At 59.2% G+C, this 12709-nt stretch overlaps 1 protein-coding gene across 1 annotated transcript in view; it reads left to right on the forward strand.

The window, feature by feature from the left end:
- The window catches only part of DNAH17 (dynein axonemal heavy chain 17), a 94158-nt gene that overhangs the window by 42430 nt on the left and 39019 nt on the right, over positions 1 to 12709 (forward strand). Inside the window, exons 35-45 of the mRNA XM_061144656.1 lie at positions 634 to 790; positions 1733 to 1837; positions 3403 to 3560; positions 4181 to 4319; positions 4447 to 4674; positions 5076 to 5213; positions 6079 to 6211; positions 7399 to 7526; positions 8256 to 8404; positions 11981 to 12263; positions 12365 to 12538. Of these exons, the coding sequence (XP_061000639.1) occupies positions 634 to 790; positions 1733 to 1837; positions 3403 to 3560; positions 4181 to 4319; positions 4447 to 4674; positions 5076 to 5213; positions 6079 to 6211; positions 7399 to 7526; positions 8256 to 8404; positions 11981 to 12263; positions 12365 to 12538 (1792 nt within the window). The remainder of the gene's footprint in view (positions 1 to 633; positions 791 to 1732; positions 1838 to 3402; positions 3561 to 4180; positions 4320 to 4446; positions 4675 to 5075; positions 5214 to 6078; positions 6212 to 7398; positions 7527 to 8255; positions 8405 to 11980; positions 12264 to 12364; positions 12539 to 12709) is intronic.

Below are 12709 nucleotides of genomic sequence, written 5' to 3' on the forward strand. Positions count from 1 at the left end.
CCCCTGCCGCCTTCCCGCCGGGCAGTGAACAATGCGGGGGAGGGAATCACACCCTTTCTCTGGGCTCTTCCCCACGTGTCCTTGCACCGTCAGACCCAAATGTCCCCTGCTGAGGCTGACGGATCTGGGCTTTTGGGTTGGGGGACCTGCATTCAGGTTCAGTTCTGCCGCCTGCCAGGCACCCAGCCTTGGGAGCCCAGACCTTAATTCCCTCACTCTGACCTCGGCTGTGTGGCCTTAGGGGTGTTGCTTAGCCTCTCTGAGGGCCTACAAAATGGGGACGATGTTTTATAAATCCTCCGCAGCTTGTTGAGGGTCAAGTGAATCATGTAACACCAAAAAGCACTCAGACCAGTGGCTGCTCAGGGCAGATCCTCAGCACCTGCGATGTAGCTGTTACATTGGACGGGCAGTGCCTGCCCCGCACCCAATGCCGTGGCTGGTTCAGCCCTCACGTAGTGTCTACTCTAGCAGGACGGCGTCTGCTCCTTGGTGACATCACAAGTCCTCCTTTGCCCCTTTGAGCTCCCTTTGGTGCCAGCTTGGGGCTCAAGGCGTGTCACTGACCCACGGTAAAAGAAAGCGGGCAGCCCTGGGTTTGCTGCCCACAGGGTGATTGGAGCTCCCTTACAGATGCTACATAACCTTGACCCAGTCCCTCCATCTGATCATGGGCGGAGCTCCCGCTGGCCCCGCCGGGACCGGCAAGACAGAGACGACCAAGGACCTGGGCAGAGCCCTGGGCACCATGGTCTACGTCTTCAACTGCTCCGAGCAGATGGACTACAAGGTACACATCCCATGTCCAGGGGGCCCTGAATTCCCCTCCCCCAGGCGGCCGCAGCCAGCACTCCCCAAGTGACCACTGGACGTGTGGACACTGCTGGCTGGCCTCTTGGGCATGACCAGCATGTCTGGTAGAGGATCCCAGGGTGGACAAGACTCGCCCCCAAACATTCTGCCCCACTAGGGAGGCAACCCCTCCCAACCTACACCCCAAGCTTGTCCCAGCAACTGGGGGCACCAGAGAGAGTGAGAGCCTTCGAGGGGGCAGAGGGGTGGGGTTGGCCCCAGGGGAGGGGCCAGGTCCTCAGTCACTAGAGGCTTTGCGGCACAGCCACAGTTCTTAAAGGGCCCAGAAAAAAAGACCGTGGAGGTCAAGTCAAACAGCCTCTGGTAGGAAGGGTTGGGGGGCATTGAAGTCATGAGCATGCCCTACCCCATCCCAACGGGATCCCCACAGTCTAGGGGACCCCATCTTGAGGTTGAGGGTGGAGACAGCTGCCCCCTCTGACTGTCAAGGACACAGCCCACACCAACCTCCTGGGTTTCAGAGAAGTGAAATCTGAAGTTGGATCCTCCTAGAAGGAATCCTGTGTATAAACACTGAAGAATCACCCCATTTATCCTTCCGGGGCCTGAGTCTGTCCCCTCCGCCTTAGAGGGAAGGCCCCATCCTTGTGTGCTAGTGGAAAATGCCAGGGTGAATTTTACACAAACGGCCTTATCTGAGTCCAGGCAAAGCCTTCAGTCCGGGAAGGATCTGGGCTCTTCCTGGCACCCGGCCCCATGTAGCGCTGACTCTTCCAGGGAGTGGGCGACCTGCCTCTAGCCTCCCAGGGGCCCCAAAGTTCCCAAGCCTGACCCCCAGGCTGGGCAGGAGCTGACAGGGCGAGTGGAGGCCCCTGGCAGGACTCTCCAATGCTCACTTCTCTCCTGTCACCTTTTCTAGTCCTGCGGAAATATCTACAAGGGCCTGGCCCAGACCGGAGCCTGGGGCTGCTTCGACGAGTTTAATCGGATCTCGGTGGAGGTCTTGTCTGTGATCGCCGTACAGGTAGGACCCCCGTGCGGCCTCTGGGTCACCTTTGGGAACCTCCTGCCCTCCCGCCTCGGGGCTCATCAGCCTTCCGGTAGGGTCAGGTCAGCCTGAGTGGGGGTGTGGCACAGAGGTCAGCGGGACCCCAGCCCTGTCCTTCGGGGGCCCGCAGTCTGCTGGGGCACAAAGAAGGGTCAGACACAGCCGCACACTTGTCACCAAATAGAGACGAGGGGATCATCAGTTTTGCCTAGGGTCCAGGACAGAGGGCTTTGTTTCAGTTCCCAGTGGAGCTGGGCATTGAAGAATGCATAGGAGCTTGTCAATCAGACAAGCGTGCTGGGAGGAAAGGAGGAAGCGTGCCCAGGTATTTGGGGAATACCCATGATGGAGTGCAGGGCTGCCTAGTTCTGGGCTCTATTTAAACTCTCCACGCCTCCATTGTCCAATCTCTAGAATGGGTTTGCTGGCAGGATTAGGGGTAAGTGTGGGTAGCTGGCCTCCTCCACTGCTGTTTCCCTCTTAATGTAGACACAGAAGTATCCCCAAGCCCTGGGACCAGAGGCCAGTAAGGCAAAGGGAAGATGGGGGCAGTCAGCACCCCCTGGACTCACTGGCAGTGCTGACTGCTGCCTTGGGGACCCCGCTCCCCGCAACCTCCAAAGTCAGTGCACAGACCCCAGGAAAATTATGCGGAGCTCTGTGAACTGAAGTGGAGGAGCAAGAACTGGAACAGAACATCAGGAGAGGCTCCACGTGGTGCGGAGGAGGGGTCCCATCTCCAAGGCCCGCCCTGTTGGGGTGTGAGCTGTACTCACTGCAGACCACTCTGGCAGGAAAGTCCAGGGCTTTGCTTGGGAGCCCCAGACTCAGAGCAGGTCTTAATTGTGGGTACAGGGCGCCCTCCAGTGGTGGTTTGGAGGTTTGCGGCTGCTCAGCGGGCTCCAGGGGTCAAAGCTAATGGTCCCAGAATTCAGATTTCACCTCATGCTGGGTGTCTGTTGTGGGGATGGCTACCAATCAGCCCTCCCACGGGTCACTGCTGGAGCAGGAACAGACACACAAAATGGCTAGGGGGCGGAACGTCACTCGATAACGAGGATTAGCCTCGACCTGGAGGAACCCCCCGGGCGTCTTGCTGAGTGACCAAAGCCCGTCTGAGATGACATACTGTACCATCCTACTTACTAAGGTTCATGAAAGAGAGAATCACAGAAATGGGTGCAGATGACTGGTTGCAGGGGGTCAGGGGAGAGTGGGGTGGCAGAGCGGTGGGGGTGGCTGTCGAGGACGACTCCACCTGAGGTCACGGAAATGTCCATCATCTCCGCGTCGCTGTCCTGGTGGTGATGCTGCAGGGCGGTCACCACTGGGGGGCGCTGGGGAGGGACCCACGGGATCCCCTCTGGTCTTTATTACAACTGCACGTGAATCTACAATTCTATCAAAGTTTAATTTTAAAAAATCAGGGCAGTCCTCTGCAAATCCACAGCCACTCACATGCCTTAGCGCAAACGAAGCTCCATCCAGCCCACCGAAGTTCGCTGTTCCCGCATGAACCCATTTATGTACCAACCGTTTAGGTAAAATGTGTCCAAGATGCCATTCGGGCCAAGAAGAAAACGTTTAATTTCCTGGGAGAGATGATAAGTCTCATCCCCACCGTCGGCATCTTCATCACCATGAACCCGGGGTACGCCGGGCGCACGGAGCTGCCAGAGAACCTAAAGGCCTTGTTCAGGTGCGGGGTGGGGGCAAGGCCCAGGAGAGCGGCTGTGGAGGACTGGGTCAACCCAGAGGGGCTAGGGGAGGCGGGGATGGCAGACAAAGCCTGGGTGAGAGGGGCTAGCCGGCCAGGACCTCTGTAAGGAGCAGACGGTGTCTTCCCGCTCTCTGACTCCCAGGGGGTGGAGAGGAAGGTCCCGTTTTAGGCATCACCTGCCCACAGGTCAGGAAGATCCCCTGGAGAAGGAAAGGGCAACCCACTCCAGTATCCTTGCCGTGGAATCCTATGGACTTCGGAGCCTGATGGGCTACAGTCCATGGGGGTCACAAAGAGTCGGACACGACTGAGAGCCCGAGCACGCACACAGCCGATCGGTACAGGGTGATGGGCGGAGACAGGGCTCTGGTGACTCTCAGAGGAGCTGAGTGAAGGGGGGCAGGGCCTGGAGACACCCCCGTGCAGAGCAAGGGAGCAGCAAGTAGAGGTCGGAGGGGAGGGGGTCTGGGAACCTGCTCTGCACCTAGAGTCTCTGCCAGTAAGGCTGTGGTCCCCGGGAAAGTGAGGTGTGCACCAAGGTGATGGGCAGGGATGGAGGAGGAGGAGAAACCGAGACAGACCCCCCCCGGACCCCTCAGGCCCTGCGCCATGGTGGTCCCCGACTTTGAACTGATATGCGAGATCATGCTGGTGGCGGAGGGCTTTCTGGAGGCCCGCCTTCTGGCCAGGAAGTTCATCACACTCTACACCCTGTGCAAAGAGCTGTTGTCAAAGCAGGTGTGTGACTCTGGGGACCCGCGGGGCCGGGGGCGGGAGGGGTGACCGAGGCAGGCGGCCTGGGCTGCCTCCCAGCCCCGGTCCCAGCACGCCGGCGGCACGCTCACGCCCGCCCGCCCGCCCGCAGGATCACTACGACTGGGGCCTCCGAGCCATCAAGTCTGTGCTGGTGGTGGCCGGCTCCCTGAAGCGGGGCGACCCCAGCCGGGCGGAGGACCAGGTGCTGATGCGGGCGCTCAGGGACTTCAACATCCCCAAGATCGTCACCGACGACCTGCCCGTGTTCATGGGGCTCATCGGGGACCTCTTCCCTGCCCTGGATGTGCCTCGGAAACGGGACCTGAATTTTGAGAAGGTGGGTGCAGCCAGGGTCCCACCTAGGCCTCCTTACTGCCGAGGACCTCACTTTCCACCATCGCTTTCCACCGCCTAAGTGGCAGGTACCACACGGGGGTGATGGCCGTGTCTGCCAGCAGGCAATGGCCACACGTGCGTGTCTCCCTCTGCCCTGAGGAATGTCCTGAGGCCACAGGCTGCCTCTCCAGCTCCTTTCTCAATACTGGAGGGTCAGGAGAGGAAGCAGAAGGGGCTTCGGACAAACCCATCCCCGGCATGGGGGTCTCAGTAGCACCCACGGCAGAGCATCTGGACACCCCCTCAGGCAGGGCCACTGCTCCCTTCTGATCTCTTCCCTGGGCGGGGGGCTCCCCGGTCCTGCATGGCGGGCCCAGCACCCCATCCTGCCCGCCCCCCCAGGTCATCAAGCAGAGCATCGTGGAGCTCAAGCTGCAGGCGGAGGACAGCTTCGTGCTGAAGGTGGTGCAGCTGGAGGAGCTGCTGCAAGTCCGGCACTCGGTGTTCGTCATCGGGAACGCGGGCAGCGGCAAGTCCCAGGTGCGCGCTGGCCTGGGGACCCGGCCCAGGGCATCCCGGGCCCCCGAAGAGTGTCATGGGCTGGGAAGGCAGCTGTGACGGGCCACAGGGACAGAGGAGGAGGTGAAGAGTGGCTGGGGACCCTGGTCCGCCCTTGAGACCCTTCTCCCAGGTCTCCTCTCCTTCTGTTCCTTCCCCATTGATACTAGTCACCCACCTGTCTGCAGCCAATGCCTACCTTCCTGCCCCCTCCCATTGCCTGGGGCACGGTGGGAAGCAGAGGGTGGCAGCCAACATTACTGATACCTAAAACATCGGAAAATTCTAAACCAGTCAAGTGCTCAGCTAGACGCCCACAGGATGGACAATTATGCTATTATTAAAGATCATCTCCAAAGACTATGTAACATGAGGGATGCTCACTTCAAGTTATTTTTAAAAAGCAGAAACTGTATGAACCACTTCTCTAAAAAGGAATGTATGTATGTGTGTGTATCTACACGCATATCCACGTGAACATCTTCAAATGTCCTTAAAAACTCTTTCCTCTCAGTGGAAGAACTGCAGGTAGCTTTCTTCCCTTAATTTTTTCCAGCGAGCACATGTTACTTGTATTATCAGGAACAATACCCCTTTTCCCGGGACCTGGCAGAGCAGCCGTCCGCTGTGCACAGACAGGAGAGATCTCAGGGTGCCCGGCATGCCCTGGGTGTTGTCTGGGGGACGCAAACACACCTGCGTGTCTCCAGGGCGAAGCGGGTCCACGGCTGGGCTTCTGCCCATGGGTTTTCAAAGGCCCTGCGAGCTCACACGGGGGCCCTGGCATGGGGTGTGGGCATGGGGTGCGGCCCCTGAGCCCCGTGTGAGTGGCCCCCCGTCGCTGCAGGTGCTCAGGTCTCTGAACAAGACCTACCAGAACCTGAAAAGGAAGCCGGTGGCCGTGGACCTGGACCCCAAGGCCGTCACCTGTGACGAACTCTTTGGCATCATCAACCCAGCGACCAGGGAGTGGAAAGATGGTAACAGAGAGGGGTCCCTGCGGGGCCAAGGGGACCAGTGGCCGGAGCAGGCGTCCTAGGCCTGGGTCCGCAGCGAGCTGATTGCGTTGTGGCTGCTCCGCCGGGCTCCGTGCAGTGAACGCGTGGCCGGGCCCCCGAGGGAGATCCTCGGTGGTCCGGTTGGGGGAGGGGCCCGCACATGCACATGGGGCATCCTGGTGGCACTTACGGAGAGCAGGGAGATCACAGAGGGGAGCCAGCTCACTCCACCCGGCGGGGGGAGCTGGGGAAGCCTCGGACCCGTGAGCATCGGCACAGCGGCCCCAAGCGGGGCCACCACACCGTGGTCCTTGGGGTGGGGGAGAGCCTGGAAACACAGGCCAGAGCCTCAGGGGTTGGGAACGGTCTTTCCCTGGGGGAGGACCTTGATGAGGTCTGTGCTTTATAAGAAGAACTCGGGCTATTGGAGAAAAGACAAGTGAGGGGCTGGAGGAGACAAAGGGGGCCCCAAGGGTGGCCTAGAGGGAAGAAGCGGCATGGAGGGAGGGGCGCCCTGCTTACTGGGGGTCCCCCACCCTTGCTGACTTCCATGCGCCCCTTTCCAGGCCGGGGTGGGGCTCTGCTCCAGTCTTCCCCTGCAAGGGTCCTTTGCCGCTCACCCTGTTTTCTCTTTGTGACGCTGTATCTATTTCTGTGTGTGTATCTTGTGTTTTCCCCGCCCCCCTCCACTGGAATGCAAGTTCTGTGGGGTGGGCAGGGGGCAGTGACTGTCCCCAAGCCCCCTGCTCTGAGTCTGAGACTTGAGTGCTCAGCAAACCTTTACTGAGAGAAGGAAGGAAGGTGGGGAGTGAAGGGAGAAGGGATGGGGTGCTGCCTGGGGTCGTGGCACTCCACGTAGGGCTGTCGAATCTGAGGAGTGGACCAGACTTGCGGGGAGCATTGCGGGGCAGGGGCAGGGGCAGAGGCATCAAGGAGAGGGGCCTTGGGGTCAGGAGAAGAGCAGGAAGTGAGCCAAGTCCCCTGCTGTCTGAGCGTTCACTCCCCCTCTGGAGCAGGGCACTGGCCCCCTCTGAGAGAGAGGCCAGGGCCGGCCCGGCGGGCGCGGGAGGGGGTGGGCTGGGTCTCGGCCCAGGGAGAGCCCGGGATGCTGTCAGCGCCCCCGCGGGGGGCCACCCGGAGCCAGGCCTGATCAGCCCCGCCACCTGCAGGCCTCTTCTCCACCATCATGCGGGACCTGGCCAACATCACACACGACGGCCCCAAGTGGATCGTACTGGATGGGGACATAGACCCCATGTGGATTGAGTCCCTCAACACCGTCATGGACGACAACAAGGTACAAGGGGCCCGCGACCCCAGAGCCGACCCCTCAGAACCAGAGTGACGAGGGGCAGGGGGGTGCGTGGGACTCGGCACACACCTCGCCCACCTCACTCAGCACACAGGACCCGCTGTGGACGGGGACCGAGGAGGGGCCCGTCTGGAGCTCTGCACAAAGTGTTACAGACGGCGAGGGGCCGGGGGAAGCCCCCTCCCGAGGCACAGTCCTTGCTGGACGCAGGCCCATGGGGCCCAGGCCAGCTCAGGTTCTTTGGCCGCAGCGTGGGCAAAGGGTGCAGGCATGGGGAACGTTCCTACCTGACCACGTGGCAGGTGGCACCACATGGGAGGGGAAGCTAATATCTCGGAAGGTGCAGACAACGTTGAGAATCGTCTAGAAGCAGCTTAACGTGATTCTCAGTCAGGTGGAGGAGGGAACTCCAGCATTCCCCAGGAAAGGGAGAAGGAAAGGAGTCGTGGTTTGATGAGGCAAATTTAACCCCTGAGTGAAGTCCTACATGGTCCACACATGTCTGGGTGCTCTCCATGTCCTGGGGTGGGAGGGGTGGAGGGGGTGCTGACATCTAGGATGGCAGAGAGATGTTGGGTTAGGGAAGTGGTTGGTGGCCCGCAGGGGTGCCGAGGGTGTCTCTGACCTGCCCTCTCTTCTGAGATGGGACCTGTGACAGCCTCAGGACAAGGGTGCTTTTGCAGCTGAAACCCACAGGCCTGTGTCCCTCACCAGGTCCTCACCCTGGCCAGCAACGAGCGGATCCCCCTGAACCGCACCATGCGGCTGGTGTTCGAGATCAGCCACCTGAGGACGGCCACGCCGGCCACCGTCTCCAGAGCCGGCATTCTGTACATCAACCCTGCCGATCTAGGCTGGAACCCGTGAGTTGGGCTTTTGTTCTGCTCCAAACTATGCAGAGAAAAAGGGAACGGTGGTGGCATTTCCGTGTTGCCTGGGCACCCGTTCATTCACTCACTCATTCATTCACATGGTAAGCGCCCTGTGCCAGGCCCTCCCCAGGCTACACGGTCACTACAACGCAAGGATGCAGGAGAGGCGTGTGAGTAAGTGATGACATGCATCACGGCGGCTGATGAAGCAAGTGCAGAGGGAGGGGCAGGGCCTGTCATGGAGACAGGAAGTCTTCCTGGGGGAGCTGGAGTTTGGGCTGACCCCCCAGAGGAGAAGGAGCTTTCCGAGTGGAAAGCATTTCAGGTGAGAACCAACACTTAAGGCGCATCAGAGCAAGAGTGTGAGGTTCCCAGGGACGGGCAGCAGTCTGGTGTTGGCGGATGGACCGTGAAGCATGGAGATGCTCTTGGCAGGAAGGACCAGCCCTAGACCAGCCTAGGGGCTGGCACAGGGGCCCTCTCTGATGTGAGGGGAAGAGTTCATGCCAGCAGACGACAGGTGGCCACTGGGGATGGGGAGGAGGGGTGGATGTGAGAAACGTTTGAAATCCTAAGAAATGGAAGGCTTGGCATCGATCTTGGAGAGGTACATTTTTGCATTTGGACCCGTGGCTAGTAATTTACATGCCAGAACATCCTGCGTGGTCTTAAGTAGAAACCCTGGTGCAGCGTTCCAGGACTGACAGGCTCGGGAGAAACACCATGGCTGCGTTCATTCAGCCGTCCGTCCATCCAGCCCTTCATCCAGAGCTTTCTGTGCCCCTGCTGTGTGTCTGACCCTAGGCTGCTCCGTACTGGGGAAACTGGGCCTCCAGGAGGCACATGGAGTGTGGTAAGAGATGTGGGGAGGAAGCACTTCCAGAAGGAACAGGCGGCAGGGAAACCGGAAGGTGGCCTCCCGCACACCCAGGGAGGAAGAAGCTTCAGGAGGGGAGGCGGGGTCCAGAGGGTCGCGTCCGGAGTGTCAAGGAGCCAAGGACAGAATGTTGCCGCTGGATTTTGGCAGCTGGGAGCTGACCGCTAGCTCAGGCAGAACAGCTTCCTGGCATGACAGAGCCAGGAGCCAGGTGGCAATTCGAGGAGCAGGAACTGGGAGGAGGCCCTCGAAAGGAGGGTCTTTCTGGAAATGAGTCTCAAAGCAGCTGGGGGAAGATGAGCGCTGCGGAACAGAGGCAGGAGGGTTTCCAGGTGCAGGCGAGTCGGGCGAGTGGGGGAGGCAGAGAGTTCGTGCTCCGGGTGTCTCTGCGGCAGGAAGTGAGCCCAGCTCCCGACATAGCGAGGCCAGGGCTGGAAGGGTGCTTGAGCGCCTGGCAGGGGCTGGACTGGAGCTGGCCTGACCCACAGGGTCCTGGGGGCCGCCGAGACCCGGCAGCACTGTGCCGTCTTCTTCAGCAACACCTGTCCACCCACTTTGCTGGCGTCCTGTGGCCACCATGACCAAGGACCACAAACCAGGCAGCTTCAGACAATGGAGGGTTATCCTCTTCTGCTTCTGGAGGGCATAGATCTGAATCCAGGTGTTGGGAGGGTTGGTTCCTTCTAGAAGCTCTAAAGGGGGACCTCTTCCAGGGCTCTCCCCCAGCTTCTGGTGTTGCTGGCAATCCTTGGCTTGTAGACGGATGTGGCCACATTCTGAATCTCTGGTGGCCCCCCACCTCTGCACACGCCTCCGTGTGTCATAATTTCCCTTCTTATAAGGTACAGGCAGTGGGTCAGGGCCCACCCTCATCCACGATGTTTCAGTCTCGAGATCCTTACTTTGATTTCATCTGCAAGCACCCTTTTCCCAAATAAGGCTGTGTCTGCAGACTGCAAGGGGACATGTCTTCTGAGGGGCTGCCAACTCTGCCCATGTCGCACATCTGGGTTTTTCCAGGGTGGGCAGCCAACAAGGCAAGAGAACTGGAACAAAACCCGGGCAGGAGCCGCTAAGATGCAGGGGAACAGGAAGAAGATGTCGGGGCCGAGGAGCACCCAGGGGGACACCCAGCAGGGTGGGAGGAAAGAGCCAGAATATCAGCAGGGGTGGGCAGAGGAGGGACACTGAGTGGGCTGAAGGAGACACGCCCTTTGGCCGGGAGTGGTCCTTGGGGCTCCAGAGGAATGACCAGGAGACTCTGAGTGGCTCCTTGGGGACCAGGAGGAAACCTGGCTTTTGCTGGAGAGAAGTGGGGAGTCTGAGAGCCGTCTTGGGGCACCCCTGGCCCCAGAGGAAGAGCAGCACTCCTGCAGGGGCAGCCGTCCCAGAGGGGGACGTGAAGCATAGTCCAAGGGTCCCATGGCCTCCGGGGACAGGACAGGTGCCCACGGGGGAGCCTCTTGTCCTCTCGGTGTTATATATCTGAGCTGGCTTTTCAGATCAAAGCCGGCACATACATTTGCATGCACTAAATGTCTCTAACAAGGCAAAATTTTAAATTTGATATATCTGCCTGCAAGATAGAAGGCAAATGCAGCAGTCTGTGTATAGATTTGCACATTGGTCTCCGTTCTGAAGACCTAGTGTACCTGGAACTCAGCTCTTAACTGCAGGTGTTTGCTTGTCTGCGTTTGCTTGTCAAGTGTTTGAAAATCTGCTCTGTTACCTAGTTAGCCCAGGGGCAATGGGGCAGAGGTTTTGAACTCTTGGTTCCCTGATCTGCTGGGGGTGTAGTGAGACTCAGAGCTTCCAGAACACGCACTCATTTGCAGAAAGGCATGTCTGCAGAGGGCAGGCGAGCTGCGTTGGGTAACATGAGCTTCCTGCTTACGCTCTGGGCATCCTGGAAATGACAGCTCACTGAGCTCATCCGCCAGTGCTCTTTACGCTTTTAGCAGGCGCCTATTTAGCACTTACTGTGGACCAGGCACCGTCCTCTGAGCTTTAAAAATATCAACCCAGGTAGTCCTTCCAAATGGGAGTTATCATCATCACTCCCATTTACGGATGAGAAACTTGAGACACAGACGTGTTGAGTAACTGACCCAAGGCCACCACTGGCCACACTAGAGCCCATTCAAGCCGGGCACTCGGACTCTAGAATCCACACTCCTCACGGTCGTGGTGGACCACCTCTGTGCACCCCACTCCAGGCAACACAGCTCCCCAGGAACGCCTATTGTATTGGTTTGAACTCTTCCACTAAAAGCGTCAATTGGCTCAATTCACCAAGCGTGCTTCAGGCATGGCTGGATCCAGGAGTCCAGAGAATGCCATGAGGTGTCCCTGCTCCTCTCCTTTTCTTCCCTTCCCACCCCTCCCTGTCTGTCCCCCAGATGATGTTATGAAACCTTTCTTCCCTTCTCCTATATGCAGCTCTACGTCCTCAGTGTTAGCCACATTTGAGGATAGGAAGCACAGTTCCTAGTTGTTCTAGGTGGACAGCACCCCACAGCTAGCATCCCAGGGAAAGAGCTCACCCTTGTCAGATCCTCTGAAGGTCTCAGGACTGGCCCCATCACCAGGCAGGGGCACCAGAGTCACGTGGAAGTGATCAGCAAGGGGAGGGTCACCAGAGGGACCCCACCTGGTGGCCCAGTCCTTCAGCACCTCCCCGCCTTCCCCAGAGTGGTGAGCAGCTGGATCGAGAGGCGCAAGGTGCAGTCAGAGAAGGCCAACCTGATGATCCTCTTCGACAAGTACCTGCCCACCTGCCTGGACAAGCTCCGCTTCGGGTTTAAGAAGATCACGCCGGTGCCCGAGATCACCATCATCCAGATGATCCTCTACCTGCTCGAGTGCCTCCTCACCGAGAAGAACGCACCGCCCGACTCCGCCAAGGAGCTCTACGAGCTCTACTTTGTGTTCGCCTGCTTCTGGGCCTTTGGGGGGGCCATGTTCCAGGACCAGGTGAGCAGCCGGCCGCGGCGGGCGTTCAGCCGCCCATGTGCGGTCTCCCGGCGTCCCTCCCAGCAGGGCCCTTTCTGAGCTTCATTTTTGTCTCCCAACAGCTTGTAGATTATCGAGTCGAGTTCAGCAGGTGGTGGATCAACGAATTTAAGACGATCAAGTTCCCCTCGCAGGGGACAGTCTTCGACTACTACATAGACCCCGACACCAAGAAGTTCCTGCCATGGACAGACAAAGTGCCCGCCTTCGAGCTGGACCCCGACGTCCCGCTGCAGGTAAACGGCCCAGAACAGTGACGATGGATGACGACTGAGGAGCGGGACTCAGAGTCCCACCCCACGCTTCTCGTCGGGATGTCCAGTCACAAACAGTCTCCATCAGTAGGACCTTTTGTGTAAGACCGGGGGATCTAACACGCTGCCCAGGTCTGCAAGTTTGTCCGGAGG

This window comes from Dama dama, chromosome 5 (genome assembly GCF_033118175.1).
Source record: "Dama dama isolate Ldn47 chromosome 5, ASM3311817v1, whole genome shotgun sequence".
In the NCBI taxonomy this organism is placed as follows: domain Eukaryota; kingdom Metazoa; phylum Chordata; class Mammalia; order Artiodactyla; family Cervidae; genus Dama; species Dama dama.